The 23,148-nt window shown below is 33.7% G+C and overlaps 1 protein-coding gene across 1 annotated transcript; it reads left to right on the forward strand.

Annotated features, from left to right (window-relative positions):
* Nucleotides 1-6,340: 6,340 nt before the first annotated feature.
* Nucleotides 6,341-18,580, forward strand: TIC110 (translocon at the inner envelope membrane of chloroplasts 110). Its single transcript, XM_086443030.1, has 15 exons — nt 6,341-6,975; nt 8,823-8,882; nt 9,322-9,445; nt 9,557-9,625; nt 9,735-9,833; nt 11,401-11,467; nt 12,727-12,791; nt 12,919-13,013; nt 13,097-13,224; nt 13,307-13,407; nt 14,202-14,418; nt 14,717-14,871; nt 15,670-15,795; nt 16,670-17,659; nt 18,023-18,580. Exons 1-15 carry the CDS (start codon nt 6,467-6,469, stop codon nt 18,260-18,262), a joined length of 3,045 nt encoding a protein of 1,014 aa, XP_086299156.1. The 5' UTR covers nt 6,341-6,466; the 3' UTR covers nt 18,263-18,580.
* Nucleotides 18,581-23,148: the final 4,568 nt, after the last annotated feature.

The raw sequence follows: 23,148 nt of genomic DNA on the forward strand, positions 1-23,148 counted from the left end.
TGCCCATTTCCATTCGAATCTTGCTTAAATACAAGGATCTTGCTTAAGTACAATTTTATTAGTTCAACTTTGAGATTCAGGCATGGTTTGATGCTTCAGATAAAAGATCCAAAACCAACCCCAATATCATAGGACATTGGTTTCCCAAGCCTTTTTGGCACAAAAAAAACTTTCAAAAAATAATCACAATTACTAGTTATTAAATATTTGCATTTATTCAAAAATTAAGGAAGAAAACCCCAAACCATTTAAAAAGAACATATATTGGATGATCATAATCAACAGATCGGGTTGGCCCAAAACACAGTGGGCCCATTATCAAGGTTTGTTTTAAGGCTCCATAATAGCAAGCACTAGAGTTGAAAATTAGTCAGGTAGTAAAGCAAATAGTAAGTCAACCATTTTATAGTGTGTATCCCAACTAACGCACGTATGTGCACACACATTTGAACAAACAATGTAAATCCTCAATGTAATCCATTGGATATCGCACCTTGAACAAACAATAGCAAACTAGATATGATAATTGATAAATTCCTAGACATCTAAATAAGGATGAGATTCAATTTACATGTAGCAGGAAGAAATGCATAGAAGTACAAACTGCATTGAAGTACCGATGAAGGGGTACATAGCATTTCAACTTGGAAAAGAAGAAAGCACATCTATAATTTAAATCTTACAAATATTTTAAGAAGCAAATATGAAATCTTATGCATCTTATTGACACTACGAGGCATAGTGAATCAGCCATGCCTCAACAGTGTAGACTAGAACAACGACACCGATCTTGGAGGTAGTAAATGCAAATGTCATCCTCAACTTACGATGTTACATTCTATCCAAATTATACATGTAGTATGGTTCATCATGGCCACATCCCCTTTCTGTTCACCTGAGCTGAGTGCAACCCTCTACTAATAGCCAGATCACAATTGTGACTACTTCGAATAAGTAAGTAGAAGAGAAAATAGAATCATATAAATTATATATCCAATTTGTGAAAAAAAATAACAAAAATAATAAAAATCGGACAAAACACAACGATTTACATGGCTCGGCAGTGTGTCTACGTTTACAAATCAGAACAAGAACAATCATTATTTTCTTTCAAGTTTTACAACCTAGAGATCTCTATTTAAAGAATCTGGGAGTGAAAAAAAATGTGTATATCTTCCAAAAATAGAACCCCCCTCCCAAAAATAAAAATAAAAACCCTTAAGAAAATATTACACAATTATGTTTTTTATAATCCTAAATTTTTGGGACGAGGGCTTCGTACCCAAGCCCCTATAAAGGAGGCGTTGCCCTCCAACTTAGTATACCGCCAACTAAATACAAGACATTTACACGACACAATTAATATGAACAACATATACAAGATAGAGAATTATGCAATGTTCTCTGATAATTTCGTTGTAAGAAGAGACTTTGACAACTCTAAGATAAGAAATTAGTTGACCACCACCATGGGCGAGTCATTTTACTTTTACAGCTAAATGGATGAGCTTCTATTATAGGGGCCAAGACTCTAGATTATGTGTTATCTAAATAGGTGTCCATAATCATTGAATAGAGTAATATCATAAATATTTCTAAGAAACCATCTCTTGATCAACATCAGATTTTATAAACATAATGTAAAATCTCTTTGTTCTATTTTGAGAAAATGTGGCAGAGGTCCTGAATTTCAAAGTTTTGGTGCAATGGCGAGTCATTTTGAGGCAAAGATTAAAACATGAAAGTGTTTCAAATAAAGTTGATAGTTTAGATTGGGAATACGGCACAAAAAGTGAAAGCTTTCAAGAGTATAAATGCTTAAAATCTTTAAGTTCCTTGACAATAATGAAAATCAACACCACAAAAATGAAAAGTTTGATATCCTTGGAGAGGGTAAAAAAAACAAGGTTAACCTTAAAAGGACTTTGTTAAAGTTGATCATTGGGAGGAGATGAAGTATATGTAAAATAAGAAAGGGTTGTAGAATAGTCAATGCTTGGAGAAGGATTACCATCAACAAGAAGTTGGTGATAGAGATAGGGTTTGTTAACAAAGATATAAGGCATTCGTAAATAATTGTTTTGTATCCTTTTATGAGGCTAATTATTCTTCTTTTAGTCAAAACAAGCCTAAAAAATTTGGTGATAATTGTGATTGGCAAAACAGATTTTAAAAAAAACTATCTCTCCTTTTTATGACAATGATTGTTAGGATTCATACATTTTCTCTAGGATGTTAGCAGTCAAGGGTTGTCCGAAACAAACTAATAAATCATAACAAAAATATCAAAATAACCCATAAAAGAGTTATAAAGAAACATGTTTAGAATATAATTTTAAATCTCATCTAAGTCATCTCGATCTCATTCAACAACGATACATATATTATGGTGTCTCAACATTCACATCATCTCATGAGATAAATGAGGTGGCTTGGATGATATTTTGAAAATCTCCTCCAAGTTAGAAAAAATTGACCGAGTCAATCGGGATTTTGATTAAAATAATTTTAGATTTTAAATATTTATTATATAAATAAAACATGATTTTATGATTAAACATTTCCTAATCTATCTATTTTATTTCAAAACTATAATTATTTTAATTTAAATATATGTAAATCAATCAATATAAATCGAGTTTAATGGATTGTCTCGTCCATGGGAGAGACAAGACATCAAACCAAGTTTGAAACCATGGCTCATAAAGAAATTAAAGCAAAATGGGTTCCCCAAAAGAGGAAATCTGTATTAAAAAAAAATGTATGCGGTTAATGGGTCGTCAGGTGGCTTTTTCACAAGTTCCAGGGGCTTAAGGAAAGGAAACCCCTTTTCTATACAACGTTGAGGTGGTTTTATGCGGTTTCGATCAACTGCGGTAATGCCTAGTTGCATTGTTGTCTAGCAAATTGTCCTCCTCTGCCTACACTTGTTCATGTTTTAGCTACTTTGTCTTTTGTTGAGTTGAACACCATTCCAAGTGTTGCTCCTATAAGATGTACGTGCAATATTAGTAGATGTTTGCTTTTTAATAGGCTCAAATTCAATTGTTGTCTAGATCATTTTTCTCTTTAGCAGGCTTAAAAAAGTTTTTATTTTTTATTTTAAATTTGGTGGATTTTAGAGGGTTGTAGTGTTATTTTTCAAATGTGGCAATCCATTTGGGCCCATTAATTAAAATCTTAATAAGTTTGATCATTTTCCATTATTTTATAAGAGAAGACCTTAAGTCAATGAGGTATATCATCAAATTCAAAATAAAAGAGGCATCTTAAATATTCACTAAATTGTTAAGGGGTATGTTAAAAATCATCTAAAAATTGGATCGGTCATTTCATAAATCCGATCAGGCCATTGGTTAAACCGGTAGAATCAGGTGGACAATTAGTTTTTCTAAAATTGGATTTTTTTAACTAAGTTGACCCATAAAAGTTAGTGGGTCTAGTACAAGCCTATCGGACCAATTGATCTAGTATGATTTCTTAAAACACCATTAGGGCTAAAAAATAAGAAAACAAATGGAAGGATCACATACAAACTTCAAATCACTTACTAAGCATGAATTCATGTATGAATGGTGAAATTATCCTTTAATCATGACTTTTTGCAAGAAGAATGTCATCACCATTTTAACCATTATAACGATTATTTAAATCAAACAATTTTACCCATTTAAGAACTCATAAATAATAAGATAACTTGTAGCAACATCTCTATTCATAATGGAGTTATTTTTTTGCTCACAGCCCAATGATTGTTTCACACATGACGCAAATGACATAAGCAATAAGAGAGAAAATTTATCTCTCTTGCCCATATTGAGAAAGGATTTCTCTTGATCGAATCATCTTGTGGCATTCAAAAACATGATATGATGCCACGAGGTTGTAGAAGAAGAAATTCTATGAACTTAAACAAAGAGAAAAATTTTAAAAAGTTATTTTTTACCATTGAATTTTAATTTTTAAATATGGATGCTTAGGGTCTGTTCTTTACAGAAGCCAATTTCAGTTCCAAAAGTTGTTTTTTAGAAGAAGTAAAAGCCTAGAGCATGAAAAGCTACATCCAATAGAAACTTGTTCGTTACAGAAGCATATATGTTAGAAATTGATGTTCATTTGATAGCTTTTTATTATTGGATTCTGGTAAAATGACCAAAATACTTTTAATGTTGATAATGCACTAGAATGCATCAAAAATGACAAGAATACCTTAATATATATATATATATATATATATATATATATAATATATATATATATATATATATATATATATATATATATATATATATTATATATATATATATATATATATATATATATATATATAATATATATATATATATATTAAAATTATAAAAATAATTACTTTTAATTTAAATAAATTTATAAATTTTATAATTCTATAGAAATTTTAACATCAACTCCTTTTAAAAATGGACATATGAAAATTTTTTTATAAAGAAAATACCTGCATAATACACAATCCAACATCCACATAAAGATAAGCGTATTTTGATAATAAAGTAGTGATGATGAATTGCTTTTGATTTTGATAGTAAAGATGGAGGATATTTTGATAAAGATCAAGGGTATTTTGGTAGTAATCCCCTTTTGAAAGATGATGGACTATTTTTATAATCTCTTTTTATTTTTTAAGGTTAAATTTTGTAGGAAATTTGATTAAAGATGAAAGGTATTTTTATAAAGATAATGGGTATTTTGATAATCTCTTTGTTTTTTTAAAGTTAAGTTTGGTTGAAAATTTGATTAAAGATGAATAGTATTTTGATAAAGATGAAGAGTATTTTGATAATTTCATTTTATTTTTTAAGGCTAAGTTTGGTTGAAAATTTGATTAAAGATGAAGGGTATTTTAATAATTTCATTTTATTTTTAAGGTTAAGTTTGGTTGAAAATTTGATTAAAGACGAAGGGTATTTTAGTAACTACGCTTGAGTTGTTTTATGTTTTTGGCTCACACAAAAGTCATTTGAAGAAACCCCTGTTAGACGACTTTCATTAAGAGTTGTTTTGGGCTTTATTTGAAATCTGTGGGAGGAAAAAAAAAAAAAACCAAACAAACATAATTTTTTTGATTAAAATAAAAAAAAAAGAAAAAATAATAATAAAACAAAAAAAGTTGGCTCCTAAAGTTCAAACTAACATGCCCTTAGCAGCCGCCCATATTCAACACCTTGGATCAAGCTTGAAAAACTTTTTAACTTTTTTTTTTTTTTTTGTGAATGAGAAATCTAGAATATTGTGGTATTAGATTCCCAATCTAATAATCCATGTGGATCAAATGATCATTTTTTAGGATTTAAAATACAAAAAAATAGTTTGCCTAACCTTACTAAGTTAATAAGGGTTTCACCCTCACAAACGGTCCTTGGGCTCACCTTGTGGCTTCCAAAAAATGATTTGATGCCTCAAGATTGTAGAGGGCAAAAATTTATGAACTTTAAATATTTTTTTCAAAAGAAGTTAGTTTTCACAGTTAAATTTCAATTTTAAGTTTAGGAGTTATGTAGAAGTTTGGTAGCTATCCATTTTCAAAAACTAGGATCAAGCATAAAAGAAAATTATTTTTTGATGTGAGTTTTTCAAAGAAACTTAAGAGAGGGATGTGGTGTTGGATTGTTGATGTGGAAATCTATTTGAACAAAACGACGCTTAAGATCTTACTAAGTTAGTAAGGAAAATGTTTAGTTATGGTAGGGACACCTATCATATTAAAGGATGCTCAAAAACTATTGAAAACTTAAGTTTTACCATGATTTGAGCACCCCACCTATACCAAAATGCTCCTATTGATGTTGAAAGAGGCATGTTGACAAATTCTTTTAGCTTATGTTGACATGTTCATGTCAACATTGCCTGGTCCATAACGACATGAACATTTCAAAAACAAAAAAAAAAATGTTAAAATATATTGGGGGTGCTCAAATCATAGAAATAGATTCGTGGGTGCCTTTACAAAGATGATTGCCTTTGCTATGATTTGGCGTGCCTTACGTATGGCTGGCAACGGATCAGTTCGATACCAAATCAATACCACTCCAACATCGATATGGAATTTTTTAAACATCAATATACAATAAAATTTAAAAATATAAAATCTAATTTTTCATATTTTTTCAGATCGAATCGATTTGGACATTGGTTATATTTTGGAGCATTGCTAGCCCTAGCCTTTATGGGCCTAAAGGTATTCTCAATTAAAATTAGGACGATGGGCCGGCAGGAGAGATGAGAGAGAACATTTTCGCCACATGTCAAAAGGATGCTGGGCTGTGAGCAAATTTTATAAACAGCGTTGTAGCGTTGTGAGCAAAAACTCACTTCGCAGTTTCTTATCTTCTCTTACAGTTGCAGTCTCCTCTGTATCTTCTCAGTAAGAAAACCCTAAAACAGAGCCTAGTAGAATAGAAGAAGAAAAGGAAAGAAGAAGGAGAGAAGGGATATGGATCTCTCACTTCTAAATGCTTATCATCCTTTATCTTCTCGCCCTGTACTCTTCTCACAGTTCATTAACCCTAATCCCATCCGTATCGTAAACCCTAGAATTTCTTCCAATAGAAGAAGACATCGTTATCGAAGCTCTAGGGCTGATGCATCAGCAGAGGAACAGAGTGTTTCGATTGATAATCCTCCGTTGTTTGGAGGCAACAAGGAACTCTCAGGAATCCAACTTGTTGTCGATAAATTGACGCCTTCAGTAAGGTTAGCGAGCTCAGCGATCATAGTTGCTGGTGCTCTCGCTGCTGGGTATGGACTAGGGTATAAGTTTGGAGGGAATCGGAACGCTGGATTGGGTGGTGCTGTTGCGATTGGTGCGGCTGGTAGTGCTGCAGTCTACACGTTAAATTCTTGTGTTCCCGAGGTTGCAGCTGTCAATTTGCATAATTTTGTGGCGAGTTACGATGATCCCACAGCATTGAACAAGGAAGATGTTGAAGGAATTGCACTACGGTTGTCTTACTTTTATTTGCTTTTTCTGAGAGCAAGGATTACTAATTCTGAATTATATAACATGAGTCTTGATTGGACTTCCACAAATTTTAATGGCTATAGGGTCTAGGAAATTCGTGTGATATTAAATATAATTAGGGTTGGTCGTAAAATGACCCAGAAATGATACATATCTATACATTTTGTATCATATCATATGAAAATTGTACCCATTGGCCATTTGTGTTGTATAGTACTCTTCAGAAAAAGGATATTTATCATATACGGGTGAAGGAGGTCTGTTTGATGTGGATCCTGGTAAGCTTTTTAGTTTAGAGGGTGGAGTTGGGTTTATTTGATATATATATATAGGTCCCGTCCGGCACCCAACATTTTGCCGAACAATTTGCCCAACATGTTTTGTCCAGGAGATCATCCTCACCAAAAATCAGCCCATTCCAAAACTTCTAACCTCATCACAAATGGTTTACAAAAAATGGACGGTCCACGATTTTCAACTTGTAAACATGGGGTTAGAAGTTTTGGAATGGGCTGATTTTTGGTGAGGATGATCTCCTCACCATAGAGATCATCCTCACAAAAAATCAGCCCATTCTAAAACTTCTAACCCATGTAGGACAAAACATGTTGGGCAAATTGTTGGGCAAAATGTTGGGTGCTGAACATTTCCCTATATATATATATGTATATATATAAACGTAATTGGGTCTTAATTGGCAGAAAATTCTCCAATTTTATTTGTTTTAAATAATTTGTAGTTGAGGTGAGAACCTTAGTGCACGTCAGGGGAGTGTAACTAAGGGACATCAAGGCAAATGCCTTGACTGCACCTCAGTCAAGGCACACGCCTCACTAAAAACTAAATAAAATAGATGTATTTTGTTTAATAAGATACCAATTTCTGATATGTTATACATCTTTACATACAAGAAAAAAAAAAGTCTTTTACCATTAAAATGTTGAATTTGTATTGCCATTTTAACTGCCCCAAGCTTTGTCAACTTAGACCCTATAGGGTTATGGTCTGGTCTAAGGTAGAAACTGGATATCTAGGGCCGGGTTAGGGCTCAATCAAGCTCGGCCCAAGCCCTCCATTGATAGCCCTAGTCAATTGGTTCAAAATATCAGTCGATACGTATCGGTTACGGCCAATACCAATAAGAAACATTAGTCCGAAATATTGAATGTTTCAAGAATATATCGACCAATATAGTAGCAGTTTTTTCCTTGACAGAAACATTTATCCAATACGACGTTTTAAATGTTGACCCTAGTTGTTCTTGTTGTCTTACTTCTACTTCTTTTTATTTCCTTATTCTTGTTCTTCTTATCTAATTTGTCTACTATTGCTGATTGTTCTTTTTCTTCTTGAAGTGTTAAATATTTTTATAACTCATATTTATATATAATTATAATTATTACATATCTAGAATCCATCATTCATTATTAATTTTTTTTTTTTAATTTTATTAAAATTATCCTGCATTGGTTCACTCAGGCATGCGCCTCGCCTTGCACCTCAGGCACTAGGAGGCCTTTGCGCCTTTCGCCCTTAACATTCAATGATTTGTATGATTATTTCTTTTGTAGATTCGATCTGCTTGAAGGTGTTAATTTTCTTATATTATTGGGAAAAAATTCTACTTCTAATTGTAATTCTTTATAGAGTTTTATTTCATGGGTCATGCTTAGCTTTATCATGTATTGATCCAAATGTTGATTCCCTCGAAACCACTTTCTTCTTTGATTTTCTAGATTTCATTGTTCTTTTTATCCCATTATTCTGTGTTTTGTTTTTTTTGCTTTGGTTATATCTAACCTTATGTTTCTGAATGTTCAACTTTCAGATATGGTGTGAGCAAACAAGATGAGGCCTTCAATGCAGAGCTTTGTGATTTGTATAGCTGGTGAGTTTAAAGGCCTATTTGTGTCACCTATTTTACACCAGAATAACTTACTCCAGAAAACTTTATGCTGTTGCAAAATTGGGGAGACTTCCATTGCCTCACAATCCATTTAACATCCAATGGCACAAGTTCAGCCCAAAAACGTCCAACAGTGTGCCAATAGTTTGGTCACCATAGTTTGATGCATGTTGTCAAGACCATTATATGCTAAAACATTTTATAAACAATTATTTTCTTTGTTCATCCCTTGGTTTCTTTTACGTAAAGTACTTGAGTGGGTGAAATATGCACATGCTGGCAATGCAATCTTATATTCTGGTGGTTAATGTGGTGCTAGTGTTGGCATATACGAAATGATATTGCATTATACTGTTAGATATCTCTTTGAAACTATGTGAATGGGTTTTTAGGTTATTGTTTTCTTGCTTGCTTCATTCAGGTTTGTGTCGTCTGTTCTTCCACCTGGAAATGAAAATCTCAAAGGCAATGAAGTTGAAACTATTATCAAGTTTAAAACTGCTCTTGGGATTGATGATCCAGATGCAGCTGCTGTACATATGGAGGTTCCTAACATAACGATATCTAAATCTATGTTGGAACTTCATTCATACTAATTTTTGTAAAGCATGGCTTAATTCTTCACTTTTGTTTCTCTTGATTATGAGCCCTTTTAGATTGGGAGACGAATCTTCAGGCAAAGGCTGGAAACTGGAGATCGTGAAGCTGACATAGAGCAGCGTCGGGTAGGTCATTTGTTGATGTTTGCTAGTTAACAGATTGGTTGTATATAGTTTGTTAAATAACCGAGAGAAACTGTGAATTTTGAGCATTCTTAGTGAGTCTCCAGTGCAGGCATTTCAGAAGCTGATCTATGTTTCAACGCTTGTGTTTGGAGAAGCATCAACATTCCTTCTGCCTTGGAAACGAGTTTTCAAGGTCACTGATTCACAGGTATTTAATCACTGTCGGCAGTATGTTGTTTGTTTGTTTGCTGGAACTGCAACTGGTATGCACATCCATATGCATATTTGTGTGGGGTTCTAATTCATTTATGGAGGACCAGAAGCTAACCTTGTTAAATTACAAGTTCTCCATGGCTTCTGATGTCTCATGATAAGAATTTATTGTTTTTTCTTTTTCCACTGTATTTTGATCTTCTATTTAATTTGGGTACACAATGGTAAAAAAGGTTGGAGGGTCTCTAATCTCTTGGCATTATATTCCCGACTTTCCTCATTTTTTGGTTCTTTCCGAATTCCGAATGTCAAATGATTTGAATTGTAGTTGACAAGGCCTAATTTGTCTTACTTCCAGGGACAAAGCCAGGAAGGGGCCAAGGGGGGCAGTCTCCCCCCCCCCCCCCCCCCTTCCAAAATTTTCAAATTTTTTTGGATAATGTTCCCCGCCATTTTGGTCATATTTTGAGATGCCCTATGTGTTTTCAGCTGATGACATGCTCCCTCGATCTTGTTTCCACCCCTCCCTCTCCCTCCAAATTTTGCCCCTCTGCCCTCCCAATTTTTTGGGAGATTAGACACCCCTCCACAATTGGGTGAATATGTGAGATACCCCCACCTATGTTCAATTGATTAACATTTGAGATATTCATATGTTTTCAAGCTGATGACATGTCTCTTTTGACCTTTTTTAGACTATCAAAACATGACCAAAATACCGTCATTTTCAACTCGTAACCAATTTTTTTTCTTTCTAAAATCAGTCATCTTCAAGCTTGTCAACCTCTATAGGAAATTGATCTTAATCTATTTAAGTTCATCCTCAATCCATCATTTTAAAGATTGCATTCATCCCTTCTATAAAATCCTAGTATTTTCTATCACAAAATCTCACCATCTTCTACTTTAAAATGTTGTTATTATTTACATGTAAAGGAAAAAATAGATTAAACTTAAGGTTGAAAACTATGGTAATTTTTTTTCCCAAGAGGTTAGAAATGTCTAGTTTTGGGCAGAGAATTCAAAGGGAATTTGATTTCATGTTGAAAACGAGGGTGGTGAGTTCATTTTGCATTAGTCTATTGGAGAGGACCGAGGTGAAGGTTGCCATGTAAGAATTTTGGTGAATATTTGAGATATCCAATGTTATTAAACTGATGACATTACCCCCTTGACTAGGGTCTTCTCTCATAGGCTAATCAGAAATGATCTAAATACCCTTTTCTTCAACCTCTTAACTAAACTCCCTTGAATTTTAACTATTGATCTTCAATTTCTTCTACCTTACCGCTTCCTATACCTATACAAGTAAATTCTGGCCGCCCCTGCTTACCTCGACCGGCTCAATCTTGAGTTGGGCCTTTGGGATCACATATGATCAGGTTGGTGTCCTAGTTGGCTCAGTATTAGTTCTGAACAATCTGGTTCCGAAACCTCATCCCTTAAATGATATGCACATTTGGTATACTACCATGTTAACTTCTTCTATGATCTTCTATGGTTCTATTCTATTCTATCAAGTTTCAAGTTAACTTGCAAATTTTTTTTTTCTGATTTATTAGGTTGAAGTTGCAATCCGGGACAATGCCCAGAGATTGTATGTGTGCAAGCTGAAGGCAATTGGCAGAGGTAAAACATGACACCTTAATGCAACAATAGTACGCTCACAATAAATTTTATATTGTTGTTGCAGGGCCGTATGCTAGTTAAGTTGATGAGGTCCATTGAGTTATTGGATTTTGGACCTATGTAATGAATTCAAAACTTGCATGGCAGTACTAGTAATAAATTACAACATATTTCCACAAATTATACTAAAAAAATTTCCATATCCATAAGACGCGGCACCAAATTTAACCAACAATTTCTTTTTGTATGTATTTTGGTGGAAATGGCTATTTATTTGGAAAAAAATTTGGTAATCTGTAAATTTTGATCAAAATCAAATTTTAGGTATAAAATTCAAGATTTAGGTGGAGATGTTTCATTACATAAGTTAATGGTGGGAATATTCTTTTTTTTTTTCAAAAAGTTACTCTAAAAAAATATTGATAAAATATATGCCAATAACATAAGTTCTAAACCACTTGCATAACGACTTGTAAATTACACATAGTATTCATTTATTAGTAGACATGAATTATTATTATTATTTTTTTTGATAAGTAGTAGACATGAATTATGATTGTCTCAATATGTAATCTAATTTAGATGCATCTTAAGCATATTAGCCCATTAAGCTATACATACAAGTTACAACCATCCCTTTTAGCAGTAGTTGAATATATCAGTAATAATTTTTTATTTAAGCAAATGTTTCATACGTTAAGGGTAGTTAATATGACGTTCTTATTCTCATTTTCGGGTAGCATATAGTTGTTTTTTTTGCTATGGAGGTCTTGATTATCTACTCTTATATGTAGCAAAACACTTGATATCTTCCTGGAGACATGCATGACTGTTTATTATAGCTTGATGACTTATGAGTATTTTCATGTCCATTTTATCATCACATTTATCAAAATTTCAAATATTATTTTCATGAGAATTATATTAATTTCATAGTGCTTGAGATATTTTCATTTCCTGGATGACCAAAATACACACTGAAACGGAAATTTAATAGCTTGATTTCAATTTATCCAAATCCTATTATTCAGGGTCCAAAAGGATGAACTATTACCTGACAGATTGCTTTTGCCCCTACCAGGTAACTGGATCCATGAGAGTTTATGGACCCAGGAACCACATACTTATCCTTGCTCCTAAGATGTTGATCAAGATTGAGGAACAATTTGTCAATTATTTCAATTTGTACATTTGTATGTTTCACGAACTTGAGTTTGCAATTCAAATTATAATACAAGGTCTATTTTTTTTTTCTTAAGATGTTGATGAGAAGCAACTCATTAGCTTGAGAGAAGCACAACTTCTGTATCGGCTTTCTGATGAGGTATGGTATCTGAAGTGTTGTCTTACATTTTACCAGAGAAAATATTGTTTTATGACATCTTCAACAATGACAGCATAGCTTATGCTTTAGAAACTTTACTCATGTGGTGCATTTTGTTTCCTTGCAGCTTGCAGCCGACATGTTTAGGGAGCATACAAGAAAACTGGTTGAGGAAAACATTTCAGTGGCGTTGGATATTTTGAAGTCTAGGAATAGAGCAGTGTATGACCTCTGATACTTCATTTATTAGCTTCTTAGTAGGTATTTTTATAAATTATGAAGCTGAGATCATGATGGGTTTCCAGCAGGGGAGCTACACATGTTGTTGAAGAACTTGATAAGATTCTTTCATTTAACGATCTGCTTATGTCATTAAGCAACCATCCTGAAGCTGGCCACTTTGCACCTGGGATTGGGCCTGTTTCTTTACTAGGTACATAAGTCACTTGAAATATTGCTTTTATTACCATAAAAAAGTAACATAACCTTTCACAGTTCCAATCTCTTTGGCTTAGGTGGTGAATATGACGGTGACAGGAAGATGGATGACTTGAAGCTTCTCTATAGAGCATACGTTACTGAATCTTTTTCTGGTGGACGCATGGAAGAAAAAAAGGTGCTTGAGAACGTCAGCGTGTACTCTATTCTTCGTTTGTTTGTTAACTAGTTTCCCTTGTCATAAGCTTGGTATGATTAAAATTGAGTTGTTTTTTGTAGATCGGATTGCCATAAAACCCGTCAATTCCTTACCAATATTTGAAATTATTGTTTGGAAGATTTTATTTTCTATATTTTAGAAAATAATATTGCTCATTCTTTACTTCATCTTTTGTAATCACAAGTCATAACGCTATTCTGTTTCTGTTCTGTTTTTACACACTCACAGACATATATATATATAAACTGACTAAAAAAAAAGATACTCAAATACACTCAAATGACGTGGAATGCGCACAAACCATAGATTTTTTCCTTGAGTGGTTTTGAGTATTATATTATATATATATATATATATATATTGATGATGAACTGCTGGATGGATTATTGATCAGTTGTTGGAAGTGGAACATATCTTATATGCAGGATTTTTCTTGGATCACTTGCGATTGTATGTGTGTGTACGAATTTAACATGCATGTATTGTCATAGCTTGGGAAAGACCAGAAGAGAGATGGTTTGATAGCATATATGAGGACTCTTGAATTAATAAATGTTTTAAGCTATGGAGGATGGAAGTGAATGCAGAACATGAGGTTTCGATGTAGATGATGATATATGTTAAGAACCGGAGTACCTTTTTTTTCTTCCAACCATTTGGTTTAGTTGATTTTTATTAACATGATGAGATGCTAGTTATATCCTAATTTTCATTATTTTACCTCTAACCTCCCATCTGTGTGTTTTATGTAGCTTGTTGCCTTGAACCATTTGAAGAACATTTTTGGATTAGGAAAGCGTGAAGCTGAGGCCATCAGGTTGGAAGTTACCTCAAAAGTCTACCGTAGATGGCTTTCAAATGCTGTTTCTAGTGGTGATTTAGAAGCTGCAGATAGCAAAGCAGTTTTTCTTCAAAACCTTTGTGATGATTTGAACTTTGATCCACAGAAAGCAAGTGAGATCCATGAAGGTATATATATTGCATGTATTTTTATACATCCAGTCAATTATTACATAGTATTATTTCATATATTTGTTGCTTGTTTAAGATCTATGATTTCTTGTCTCACTGGCACATTCATATTTAAGATATTTGATTTTCACATAAAGTAGAATAACATTCTAAATGTAATTATGGTTATACATGTTGTCTTTAATGAAATTTAACTGCAAATGAAGGAAATGTCATTGTTGTGTTTTGGACTATTGAGCTATCTATATGGTATCGTGTTGTGTTTTATTATAGTTTACATTTACTTTCCCTTCAGAAATTTATCGGAAAAAGCTTCAGCAGTCTGTTGCTGATGGAGAATTGAGTGAGGACGAAGTTTCAACTTTGCTGCGATTACGAGTTATGCTCTGTATTCCTCAGAAGACTGTTGAAGCAGCACATGCAGATATTTGTGGCAGCCTGTTTGAAAAGGTGATGAATTCATTATGTTTTCTTAAAGTTTGTTTGACTTTTACTTGTTTCCTTGTTTTCGTGGTAGTACCTCACCCATGAACAATCCCCCTACCCCTAATAGTGAAAAAAATAGAAAAAAAAAATGGAGAAAAGTTATGTTGTCACTACTGCCTGATGAAGTGTTGGACTTGGCCAAAGTGCCAGTAGTTCAGGTTAATTGGTGATTCAACTGAATCTTTATAGCTTGGTGTGATTGAGGGTTTTAAACTCAACCTTGTCCAAGCTGCCAGTAATTGGGTTAAGTGGTGTTTCTACTGAATATCTATAGTCTTATTGTATGATTAATTGATTTGAACTCATTGAACCTTGTTGTCAGAGCTTCAGGGATACATTCTTAATTAAACACAGCCCAGCTCATCAGAACAGCTTTACATCTATCATTGTGGTCAGATCAGTTCTAAAATATATAATTTTTCCGAGCCAGGTTGTCATTGTTTGGTTGGTCCCAAAATAAATGAATGATCGAGTAAAAGAATGACTTATTGATCATTTGAATATTGTGGTTCTTTTACTCCAGCTTAGACCAACTCTGGGACCCACCCACCCCTCCCAACCCCCCAACAACAACACACACACACTCACCCCCAATCCAAAAAAAAGGTAATATGTAGATGGCTTATATTGACATATGAGCAAATTATGCTAATATTCGTTATGTGTCATGTCAAATGTAGATTTGCTTGTGATTATCTGATGTCTAACCCATTCCTTTTTCCAAGTAAGTTGGGACTAATACATATGGTAGTCTTCGTCCAGGTTGTCAAGGATGCAATTGCATCAGGGGTTGATGGATTTGATGCTGATGTCAGGGCCTCTGTGAAGAAAGCTGCACATGGTTTACGCCTAACAAGGGAGGCTGCGATGGATATTGCTAGCAAGGCTGTGAGTATCCCACTCTCATCGCTGATTACATTTGCTTCTTGAGTGCATAGGCTTTTTTTTAGATCAATTCTTTGAGGACCTTTATCAACATGGGTGTGATCATCATCATCGTCATTGAAGGTTTATCCCAAAGACTTGGGGTTGGCAAAATGAGTCTTTTTTATTCTATTCTGTCCAGAGCCACATTTTGCTGTTATCTAAGTCCACATTCTTTTGAGCCTTCCCCTTGCTCTTTTAGAACATTTAATTTGTATATTCCTTCTAACTGGGGCACCATTATGTGTGATACAGGCCCAAATTTAAGCCCATCACATGATCTTGGTCAAATTGATGAATTTTCAATGTGGGTCCTTGGACAATAGTTTGTTTTACAAAATCAAGTATTTGGTTGAATTGTGAGAATCTGCTGGTTGATGTGGACTTTTTTTCCAGATGTGGTCCATCCATTCATGTGTTCAAACATTAGTCAGTATAGATTAAAGCAAATTTACCTGTTGAGCAACTAATGACTGGTTGTGCCACTTAGAAAGAGGCACATGACATGACATACTTAGCTCTCATCCCAAAAGACTTCATGATTTCAATAAATAGGGAGATCGTAGCGTCTATATAAGTTTTTTTTTTGTTGGTGTAAATCTTTCAATGAATTCAAAGATGCAATTTTTTATGATTTTATGGGGCGATGGGAGTGGGGGTTTGTATGGATTGGCCTAGTTTAGTCGGGGTAGTATTCGTAAGGCTTCTTCTAATTTTTTGGTCATCCTAGCCACTGTTAACATAGTATGCATTTACCTAATACATGAAAAAAAAAATGTGGATCATCTAGCATAACATTGTTTCCTCTGGATCCATATGTCTCTTCTATTCTACACAGGTGCGTAAGGTGTTCATGAACTACATAAAACTATCCCGAGCAGCCGGAAACCGTACCGAGGCCGCAAAAGAGCTAAAGAAGATGATAGCATTCAACACGCTCGTTGTGACTGAATTAGTGGCAATCATCAAAGGAGAAGGAGAGTCCACTGACACTATAACACCACCACAAGAAGAGCCAGTTGAGCTGGAAAACAAAGAAATCGAGGAGGAGGAAAGCGAATGGGAGTCTCTCCAATCACTAAGAAAAACAAGACCCAGTGAGGAACTCAAAGCAAAGCTAGGGAAACCAGCTCAGACAGAGATAACTCTAAAAGATGACCTACTATTAAGGGATAGGACAGACCTTTACAGAACTTACTTACTATTCTGCATTACTGGGGAGGTCACAAGAATTCCTTTTGGGACACAGATTACCACCAAGAAGGACAATTCAGAGTATTTACTGTTAAACCAGTTAGGAGGGATACTAGGGTTGAGTGCTCAAGAGATTGTTGAAGTCCACAGGGGCTTAGCTGAGCAGGCTTTCAGGCAACAAGCAGAGGTTATTCTAGCTGATGGGCAGCTTACCAAGGCCAGGGTTGATCAGCTCAATGAGGTACAAAAGCAGGTTGGTCTACCACCAGAGTATGCACAAAAAGTTATCAAGAGCATAACAACAACAAAGATGGCTGCTGCAATTGAAACAGCTATCAGTCAAGGTAGACTCAATATAAAGCAGATCCGAGAACTCAAAGACGCAAGTGTGGATTTAAACAACATCATCTCCGAAAGCTTACGGGAGAATCTCTTTAAGAAAACTGTGGATGAGATTTTCTCATCGGGTACTGGTGAGTTTGATGAAGATGAAGTCTATGAGAAGATTCCATTAGATCTTAGCATAAATGCTGACAAGGCTAAGGGAGTTGTTCATGAGCTTGCTAAGACCAGGCTATCCAACTCCTTGATTCAAGCTGTGGCACTGCTACGACAGAGGAATCGTACAGGAGTGGTGCGTATGGATCCCTCACCTCACAACTTGTGTGTTATTATTAGGTTCACTAAATAGGGCTGCTGTCTGTCAATGAATCGGGCCAAAACCTATTTTATTTATATGAAAAAAAATATAAAATAAACTTTATACATCTCAACAAATATATAATAATATAATTTATATACTTTCTAACATATTATTGGATCGGGACATGGTTGAATATCGAATCGGATCCTTATCTGAATCCAAAACATCAATCCATACCTGAAGTTATTGGATCGAATGGACTGGATTTCAGGTCTGATCCATTGACAGCAGCCCTATTAGTATTAGGTTACATGTGGCTCTAAGTCTAAATAATTTTTTTTTTTGTTGTTGCAGGTTTCCTCTCTTAATGACCTGTTAGCATGTGACAAGGCTGTGCCTGCGGAACCATTGTCATGGGAGATACCAGAGGAACTTGCAGATCTCTTTGCTATCTACCTGAAGAGCGATCCAGCACCTGAAAAACTATCCCGCCTGCAATATCTGCTTGGCATCAGCAACTCCACGGCTGATGCTTTGAGAGAGATGGGGGACAGACCTCCGGTTGGAGCTGAGGAGGAAGAGTTTGCATTTTGATTTCAAATTTGGTAAGTTTTAATTGGGTTTTTGTAAGATGAAAGCATTATTTATAAACCATAGTACTCGAAATGAAATCCCAGTTTACTAGTTAATTGCAAACTGGGAACCTCTCACCTCTCCAAGACTTGTCATCAGGTTGTGAAATATCTTTAACAATACTGGGAAGGTGATGATTGTATTATTAGTCAGCCCACCGTTTAAGATTAATGTCCCCATTTTGGTTGTATTCCAAGGATAGTAGGACAAACCATAATGTACTTGAAATTCCATTTCTTAGTTAAGTTTGCATTGTGTAAAAGCATTTGTCTTAATCCATGATTCGTATAGATTTTCCTATAAATCTTTCATTTCTTATGTAATTGAAAACATCGAAGACAAGTTGGGTAGTCTAAGCTTGAAGATCATGTTGAAGTCATATTCGTTAATGAAAAGAAGAATGAAGGACCGATCTAGATCAACACAAGCTGAAAATCTGAAATAGGTAAGAGTGTGAGTGTCCTTGTTTGGTCAACCGAACCCGAAACTCTTGTACCTCCTCTTTTCTGAGCACTCAGGTGACTGACTTCTTTCGGGCGACTGAACCCGAAACTTGTGTATTTTCATATTTTGATCACTTGGGCGATTGAGCGATCTCGAAACTTACGTACCTTCATTTTTAGCTCACTCGGGCAATCGAGATTGTTCGATCGACTGAATTTGAAAGTCTCCTTCCTCTGTATTGTGGCCACTCAAGTGACCTAGACATGTTCAGTCGACCGAACGCTTAAGTTTTAGAATTTGTGACTGTTTCATAATCTGTTTCTAACGATCATTTTTGTGAGAAAGACTTGATCTGTTTGATTAAGTCTTTGATTCTATCGTGAGTCTATCCTAGGCTGTTAAGGTTTTTCCTTTAAACCCTATTATCTCTTTTCTTCTATAAAAATGAGAGTTCTATCAGAGGAGAGCATCAAATAAAGTTCAAATATAATTTGAGATAAGTTCTTCTTCTCCTCTGATGTATTTTAGTAATATTATGAGTTAGAGAGAAAGAGAGAGTTGTTCCCTTTTTTATCTTGAGTTTTTACAGAGATTTCTTATTGTGAAATCTCGGAACGGCTCGAGTGAAAGTCCTAGGTATACTGTTGCGGTGGTGTGCTCGCTTTTCTTTGTAAGTCCTAAGTATACTGTTAGGGTTTTTCCTTTAAACCCTATTATCTCTTTTCTTCTAGAAAAATGAAAGTTCTATCAGAGGAGAGCAACAAACAAAGTTCAATATAATTTGAGATTAGCTCTTCTTCTCCTCTGATCTATTTTAGTAATATTATGAGTTAGAGAGAAAGAGAGAGTTGTTCCCTTTTTCATTTTGAGTTTTTACAGAGATTTCTTATTGTGAAATCTCGGAACAGCTTAGGTGATAGTCCTAGGTATACTGTTGCGGTGGTGTGCTTGTTTTTTTTTTGTAAGTGGTTGTAATCTGAAGGCATTGAATAAAAAGACATCAACTCAAGTTATTGAGCTTTCCTAAAGTAGAATTGGGACCAAGGTCGTCGAACCACTATAAATCTGTCTCATTGGATGATTGATTTTCTCTAAACTCTACCTCGTATTTTATTCTAAAGATTCTGATTGTTTGTGCGTGATGTTTGCTTGAGATCAAACATAAATTGTTTGATATTTTGAAATTTGTAGAAAACTAATTCACCCCCCTCCCCTCTCAGCTTGTTCATTATAGTTATTTCACATTGTTTTTCATTTATCTATGGAAACAAATTGAACTCTTTGTTTTTTTATTGGTGATGAAACTAACTTCTTAAATGGATTTGAAATTCATAATGCATGCATCCGTATAATGAATACTACATAAAAGGGCAGGACTAAGTAAAATATTTTTTTTAGTCCCTAATATGGCAGGTAGCCTTTTTCCCGTCCTATCATTACTGACCAAAATGGATAAATGAACTAATAGACCATTCATCAAATTAATTTGGGCCATTATCAAACTATGAAAAGTAGCAATGTAAAATGTATGTACTATGGAATATATATTGGATGATATTGATTACCTCATATTACATTAGGTTTTGGCATAGAAAAACTTTCAAGATGCCTTTTAGGTATTGGGAAAATCTAGGAAGCCTACTTGTACATTGCGTTGTGTGTGGCTTTTAACTGTTGAAGACTTGAATGGTACCCAACATCTTTTTTCTTCCTGCTGTTGTTAATGTTGTGGTAAGCTTGTTCGGTGTTAGGGTTGTGTTTGATTGTAGGAGGGATCTAACCTTTTTTTGTGGCTGTTTCATAATAATTTCACATTGGTTAGCATTTCTGTATCACTTTTTCCCGTATGACAAATGATAGGAAAATAAATTACTTACTTGCACATTGTTTAGTTGATTTCTGATCTGTTGGTGTGGAAAAGGTGTTGGCTGTACATTCTTAAAATGCGCATTTGAGGCAATTGTTGCCTCCTTATGTGTTGTTTTTTAGGAACACTTTTGATCCTCGAGCAGCAGCGTCAGAGCCATGATATCCAGATAATATGGTTTTGAAATCCTAATAAAATGGAGTTCATTAGTAAAATATCCTGGGAATGAAAAACAATTGACAGGAACAATGTCATTGTCATTGTTAAGAGCTGCATTTCATCATTTGTTACGCTGTGATCAATTTTTCAGAATAGATGTAAATTGGTATGCTTGCAAAATATCCACTTTAAGACGCATGATGGTGGGGTAGGGTGGGGTAAGAAGGTGAAATAATAAGGATAAAGGAAGTTGGTTTGGGATTTGGATTACTATATGATTATGATAAAGGTACATGATAAATGAAAGGATTGAGACTGAAGGGAAAAAGGATTTCAAGGAAAGGTTTTAGGCTCAAAATATTTTATTGGTCATTGTGGAACGAAACACAAATTTTGCAATAGGGTACTACAATTAAGTTCCAAGTATATGAAATAAGGTTTAGGGTAAAGGTAGTGGTTCAAGGTTGAGGTTTGTAGGTTAAATGTTAATGATTGTGGGAAAGAGGTTCCAAGAATCAAGAAAAGAGAAATAAGATTATAATATAAAAAAATACGATAGATTTATCGTGGAATCACTCAATGATTTTCATGGCTTCACCCTGTTAAATGCATTAACATTCAAAAAAAGAAAACATAAATTTTTATAATATTTTTTAATTTCATTTATCACCTCAAATCAATTACAATAGCTATATAATTTAGATTTAAAATTCTAATCTAGCATGACTTAAAAATTGGTACTTTTGACTTTGAGAAGTTTCTCGTATAGAACTAATACGCTACTGGTATTTTGATCATAATATTTTCAAAATTCATCAAGATTGCAAAATCTTGGGTTTGTTGGATAGGTTATTCAATTTAATACGACAAATTCCGACTCTTCAAAATAACGTTTAAATAGAAGTAACGTGAGTAGTATCGATTTAAATAAAATTCTTAAAATAACTTAATAATAAACTATTTTTTCTTTTTGCTACTCCATTTTATTATAAGGGGCTCTTTTTTCATGTCTAATCCCATAGGTTTCAATTTTTTTTTGATAATTCACTTATATGATATTCTCCACCCCTATCGGATCTTAAAGTTTTAATCTTTTTATTTAATGATTTTTTACTAAAAGTCTTACAAATTTTAAACTTTTTTATAATTTCATCTTTGATTTTTAATAAATACATTTAAGTATACCTAAAATGATCATCTATAAAAGTTACAAAATATCTTTTTCTTCCTCTAGTTAGCATATTATTAAAATCACAAGCATCGCTATAAATTAAATCTAGTAAATATGAATTTCTTTTTACACCAAGAAATGGTTTTTTAGTTATTTTAATTTTATAGTACAAATAATATATTTATTATTATTTAAAAATCTATAATCATGAATTATTTCTAAATTAATCACGTACTTCATAGATTTATAATTAACATGTCATAATCTATCATGCAACAAATTAGTTACATAAACTGAGTAAGAAGAATAATTTTCATCAATTATATTCAATTTAAACATTGCTCCAAAGGCATAGTCTTTTTCTAATGAATACATTATTCTTGGATTGGATATATCTGTTTCAAACATTAATTCAAAATCATACTTAACAAGTAAGCTGATTGGAATAAGATTCTTTTGAATTTTTGGTACATGAAGAACATCAACTAATGTGACGATTTTTTTCGGAAGTCAATTGTAAGTTTATCTTTCCTTACCCAAAGATATTTGATGTTGATGAATTTTTCATCTAGGGATTTAGATCATCATTGACTTTCTCATAAAACAAAAATATGTTTTGATCATTACAAATATGTCTAGTGGCCCTAATATTAATTCAATATTTTTTGTCATTGTCGATCATGTTGATTTTTGAAATTATCGCTACAAGTATTTCTTTGACCATATTTACTTGCTTTTTTAATTTCTTGAAATTGCGACAATCCTATTTAAGATGACTAGGTTTTCCATAGTGATAACATGTACCTTTCTTTGATTTTTCTTTCCTAGTATATTTTTTTTGTGCTAATTGGATTGAAAATTCACATTTTCGCTTCTTTGTTGGTTGCATCTTGGCTTTTGATTCAACTAAATTAACTTTGTATGACATTTCAATTTGATTTTCTTGTTTATCTCTTAAGTGAGACTCTTCTTCAATTTTAAGATGTTGAAGAAGTTCTTCCATTGTCTTCTTCTCTTTAATATGTTTGAGTCTTGCGATAATCATTCCAACAATGAGGTAATTTAATGATTACTGAATTAACAAGAAAATCTTTATCAAAATAAGATCATTTGGCTATTATATAATTTATGATTACTTAGAACTCATGAACTTGGCCAAGAATAGATTTATTATCAACCATTTTGAAATTATAAAATTGACTCACT

The sequence above is a fragment of the Akebia trifoliata genome, chromosome 5, assembly GCF_017979445.1.
Source record: "Akebia trifoliata isolate Shusen 1 chromosome 5, ASM1797944v1, whole genome shotgun sequence".
NCBI classification, from domain to species: domain Eukaryota; kingdom Viridiplantae; phylum Streptophyta; class Magnoliopsida; order Ranunculales; family Lardizabalaceae; genus Akebia; species Akebia trifoliata.

Bases quoted from the DNA above. Each gene is read 5' to 3' on its own strand.
- TIC110 (XM_086443030.1), top strand. From the start codon at position 6,467: ATGGATCTCTCACTTCTAAATGCTTATCATCCTTTATCTTCTCGCCCT. The intron at 13,014-13,096 runs GTATGACCTCTG...ATGGGTTTCCAG, and splicing joins AAGTCTAGGAATAGAGCAGT to CAGGGGAGCTACACATGTTG. The intron at 17,660-18,022 runs GTGCGTATGGAT...TTGTTGTTGCAG, and splicing joins AGAGGAATCGTACAGGAGTG to GTTTCCTCTCTTAATGACCT.